The 4698-nt window shown below is 61.6% G+C and overlaps 2 protein-coding genes across 2 annotated transcripts in view; both read left to right on the top strand.

The window, feature by feature from the left end:
• The window catches only part of VOLCADRAFT_116364 (uncharacterized protein), a gene marked incomplete at both ends in the record, with an annotated part of 9797 nt that extends 9437 nt beyond the window's left edge, over positions 1-360 (top strand). Inside the window, one exon of the mRNA XM_002947263.1 lies at positions 263-360. Within this exon, the coding sequence (XP_002947309.1) occupies positions 263-360 (98 nt within the window). The remainder of the gene's footprint in view (positions 1-262) is intronic.
• A 2161-nt stretch (positions 361-2521) lies between these two features.
• The window catches only part of VOLCADRAFT_87560 (uncharacterized protein), a gene marked incomplete at both ends in the record, with an annotated part of 21054 nt that continues 18877 nt past the window's right edge, over positions 2522-4698 (top strand). The window contains 3 exons of the mRNA XM_002947262.1: positions 2522-3013; positions 3712-4437; positions 4543-4671. Of these exons, the coding sequence (XP_002947308.1) occupies positions 2522-3013; positions 3712-4437; positions 4543-4671 (1347 nt within the window). The remainder of the gene's footprint in view (positions 3014-3711; positions 4438-4542; positions 4672-4698) is intronic.

Genomic DNA, 4698 nt, shown 5'->3' with positions numbered 1-4698 from the left:
TGCCGCCACCGTGACCGGTATCCCTCGTCTCCCCCTCCCACATGTACGGAAAGGTGCCCCTCCTGAAGCGCCTCGAAAACGTCAACCGAGGGGCTGTTGGTCCGTATATGTGAATACACACCGGTGCCCTTCTTTATCCCGAACCCCCCTCCCCGGCTCGCTTCCCCCCACCCCTCCCGCCTTTCCCCCCCGGCTACCTGACGGGCCCCCCCTCGGGGTAATCCTGGGGATTCACACTGTGTATTGTCCTGGACGTATGCAGGTGATGACGGTCCGACGGGAGGGTCAGCTACCTTCGCTGTTGAGGCGGTTGGCTCGGGACTTTACGGAGGAGCTGGCGGCGTACGGCAGGAAGCGTAACCGCTGGATGGATCAGTTTAACAACGGCGGGCCGCTGCCGCCTTTGAGGCCTTGAAGAGGAGGAGGAGGAGGGGGTTCACGCAGAGGGCTGAGTGGGTGGGTTCGGGGAAAAGGAAAGGGCGGGTACGGAAGTGTGTGTAACCGACTCCAGTGTGCGGCGAGGGCGATAGCGGTAGTGCTGGGACGTGGAGGAGGAGGAGGAAGAGGGAGGGAGGGAACTTAGGGCTTGGGCAGCGGCTGCAAGGCGGCAAATGGGAAGTGGCGGAGGTGCGGCGGCGGCGGCGGTGGTGGTGGTGGCGTTGGCAAGGGGGGCCCGCAGGTGTGTATGTGTGTACGTATGTATGTGTGTATTTGTGTGTATGTATGTATGTGGTTGGGGGTTGAAGCTGCTCTGCTGTTCCTTGGGTTGTTGATGCTGTGGGTGTACGGCCTGTAGCTGCCTGGCACCGACAGGGGGTGGGGGGGTGGGGGCTACGGCCAGGGGCATGTACCCCGGGACTGCTGCTCGCGGTGGTGACCTGGTTCCCTCCCTCTCACCCCACCCGCACACACACGGCCCTCGCCTCTTGCACTGACTTGCCCGCCTCCCCGCTGCCGCCCACCAAGGGGGCGGAGAGGGACACGACAGCACCGCTCAGCTCTGCACTGCTTTCCGAGCACTGCCGGCATCGATCAGGACGTGGACAACATGCATATACAACACACGCGTATTGTTGGACAGATTGTGCAGAAATGCTTTTGAACATACAAGAGGTCAGGGATGGGGCTCCTGGATTATGAAGTAGGTGTCCTCCTGTGACACGTGTCTTTCGGTCCGATGCGCCTCGGGGCCACTTCACGCGTCAAAAGCAAACCCTCAAAACAAATCCACGACGTTTTTTGCATCGACACTTGCCTGCCTGGAAACAGCTGGTCTTGTGGCTGGTGGCCATGCCAACCCCATGACAGATTTCTTTGTTCGGGAGCAGATGTTGTATAGACCGGTCATGATACACTCCCTTTCCCCGAACATCGCTCTTTGAGGGCCCCAGCTGCTAGCACTGGTACTTGATTGCGACACATACGAATAAAATTATGTATATGCAGAAGTAAGCACATGGCCGTGCAGCGCAGCGGTGGTGCCGAGGCCCATTCCCCGTTGTGAGTTGTGAATGTGCAGGCGGAGGAGCGACGAGGTCTGGCGACCATGGTCGACGTTATTTTTGCCCATAGCTAGTTATGCACATTGTGTGAGGGAGGGTAGCTATGCTCTTAGTGGGTTTTGCGCTCCCGCTTGCATTCCAGCATCCATTGCTCACTCCCTGTGGAGTGCCTTGCCAACGGAGCTTTGCCATTTTGTGGTCTGCATTTTTCGCGTTACTGTGTTATCTACCACGACACTCTTGCGTCTGGGGATTAGTGTGCTTTGGATCACCATCAGCAGTACATGGCAAGAAGTCCATATGTCACGTAGAGACAACATGCCTCTGAGCAGTTCATGTCTCCAGATGCCTGTGGTTCTATGCCACCAGTCCACCACGCGTGCTTTGCCCGGCTGCAGTTGGCCGTTGCAAACCATGGCACGCAAAGCGCAAATCTTGTCATGCCACTTGCCCCTGCTGTGGGCTGTCGACTGACAGCCGTTTTTACCCTATACATGTCTCCTATTTAATTGAGCAGTACTGACAAATGCCTCGCACGAAGGGGGCGCCTTCCCGAAGATTAGTTGTGCCTCAAGTAGGTGGACCCCAGAAGGACTCTCAAGGTTGTCTTGCACAGCGTGAAAACTCTGAGGTACAGCAGGGTTTTTCGGAGCCTTTGGAGTCCGAACCCTTGGAGCGAGAGCTTCAGGAGCAGGAAGCCAGGCCTGCAAAGCGCAGACGGAGGACGCAACCAGCGGCATCATACGATAATGACACTCTAGTACAATCTCTTAAAACTCATGAGCTTTTTGGGTTCCTGCAGTTAAATAGCTTGTCAGTTAGCGAGGCCGATGTCGAAGTGCCTCCTGCAGCTGTCCATGTCACAGTGAAGGGAAACTCCAACGAGAGTCCATCGGTACTATTGGAGTTTCAAGATGGAAGCGGACAGCCTATGACGGTAGCGTTGAAGATGCATCCTGCTGTATATTATCCGCACCGAGAACACCGCAACCCTCAACTCTTTGCCCGCGTGCTATGATATGCAGGCCTTACTTTCTGTGCCGTCCCTGGCAACAGGCAGCAACCTGGCTCGCCTGCTGCAGGACGGCATTCTGGGTATCGCTCTGCCAGATGCATCCTCCCCCGAACCCGGCAGCAGTCCAAGCTCCCAGACAGTTATCTACACCTGGGTGTCGGGGTCTGCACCGGTCAGCCTGTTACCTCAGGATGGCACCGGCACTGGCACTGGCCGAGCGCTGGACATCACGGGCCCGCCGTACACATGCGAGTACGACTGGCTGCCAGCGATCTACAGCGCAGACAGCCGCCGCGTAGATGCCACCGTGTTGCCCATATCGCCTCATAGAGCCTCAGGCGCCTCACGCACAACAGCAGATGACAACGCAGATGCGCTGCAGCAGCAGCAGCAGCAGCAGCCGCCCCGAGGCGGCCTTCGGCTCGGTGTTACGGCAGCTGCCTTGGAGCGCTTGGCTAGCAGCGATCCGGAGGATGTGCAGCAGCGCGCCTGGCAGGTAGGGCGGGTGGGGTGTGGGGGTGGGGGTGGGGGTGGGGGTGGTGCAGCTCTATGTAGCCGCATCAGCAGCTATGGGAAGGTGAGAGACGGGCTCTCGAATGATGGTGTGTGTGTGTGTGTGTGTGTGCGAAGGGTGTCAAGACTAGGTGGCCGAAGGCGTGTTTCTGAGCGAGCGAGCGAGCGCGTGTGGCACATGTAGCCGGACAGGTTGGGCCAGCAGTTGGGGGTTGCATGCAGGTAGGGTGGGGCACACCACCACTTGCTTCAGCACACTCACGCGGTACCGCCACATCGGACGCGTCCTAATTTGTTCTTGAACTGAATAAACGGTCTCCGGGACTCCGGGCGTGTCAGGAAAAAGTGCTGCGTGTGTATTGCTGACTGATGGGAACGCCCCCCTCCCTTTCCCCTCTCCCTCCAACCTCCTCCCCCCCCCCGCACTGCCTACATCGCAACTCGGCGATACAGGGCCGGCTGCTGAGTGTCCTCACCTGGCTCCTACCCCACATTCGGAGCGACGGGCCGACACCGTCCCCTGGGCAAGTACCGAACCCCCCCTCGCCCTCGCCCTCGCCCTCGTGGCCATCCCGGCAGCAGCAGCAGCAGCAGCAGCAGCAGCAGCAGCAGCAGCAGCAGCAGCAGCAGCAGCAGCAGCAGCAGCAGCAGCAGCGGGTCCCTATGTCCCCCCCGCCAGAGGAAGCCGCGGTGGCGGCCGCGGCGGGACCTCACGGCGGGGGCGGCGGCGGCGGCGGCGGCTTCGACCTGGACTGGCTGTACCGCGCAGTGAAGCCGTCGGGCGCGGAGCCCCAGTGGATGGCTGACCCGCCGGAGCTCCGGCCGCGGCTGCGCCCCTACCAGCGCCGCGCAGTGGCGTGGATGCTGCGGCGGGAGCAAGTAGTACTGGAAAGGGAGCAGAATGACGAGGACACCACCGCCGCCGCCACGGGCTTCAACAGTGGGAAGGGAGGAGCGGAGCAGCGCGGGGAGGCAGCGCAGGTACAGCCCCCGCAGGGTCGGGAGGCGATGGATTGGGATGCAGCAGTAGCAGTAGCAGCAGCTAGGGGGCCAGCGTCAGCAGATGTGCAGGAGGGGGGAGATTTGCGCGCCGCAGCGCCGCCGCTGCATCCGCTGTGGCGGCGTCTGCGTACGCTACCCGGCAGCGCAGCGGAGGCGGTGTACGTGAATCCCTATACGGGTGCGCTGGCGGCGGTGCCGTTTCCGGCACCGCAGCCCGTGCGGGGCGGCATCTTGGCGGATGAGATGGGTCTGGGCAAGACGGTGGAGCTCCTGGCGCTCATCACTGCAAACCGCTTTGGGCCGAAGTCGCAGCCTGGGATGGCGCCGCTGGTAGCGGCTGGGCAGGCGTTGGACCCGGCCGCGGCCGCGGCGGCGGCGGCGGGGGGTCGTGCCAAGAACCGTAAGGTGCGGTTGGGTTGCGGGCGGAGGTCTGCTGTAGGGCCCCGGGCCGCGAAGGGCCACGGCCGGGGGCCCGCTGCGGTGCTTCGCGGACCTTCCTCTGCCGCGCAGGACTGGGCCTTATTTCCCGGGGGCGGGGCCATCGTGAAGTGGCTGAAGTGCGAACGAGACGAGCCGTTACTGGATAGTGCCGTTTATGGGTGTAGATCTATGTGGGGCCGACGATATAATGGTGGTGGTGTGAGTGCTTCTCGTGCGGTGTGTGCT

This window comes from Volvox carteri (assembly GCF_000143455.1).
Source record: "Volvox carteri f. nagariensis unplaced genomic scaffold VOLCAscaffold_5, whole genome shotgun sequence".
Lineage (NCBI taxonomy): Eukaryota > Viridiplantae > Chlorophyta > Chlorophyceae > Chlamydomonadales > Volvocaceae > Volvox > Volvox carteri.
This window is presented reverse-complemented; position numbering and strand designations above follow the sequence as displayed.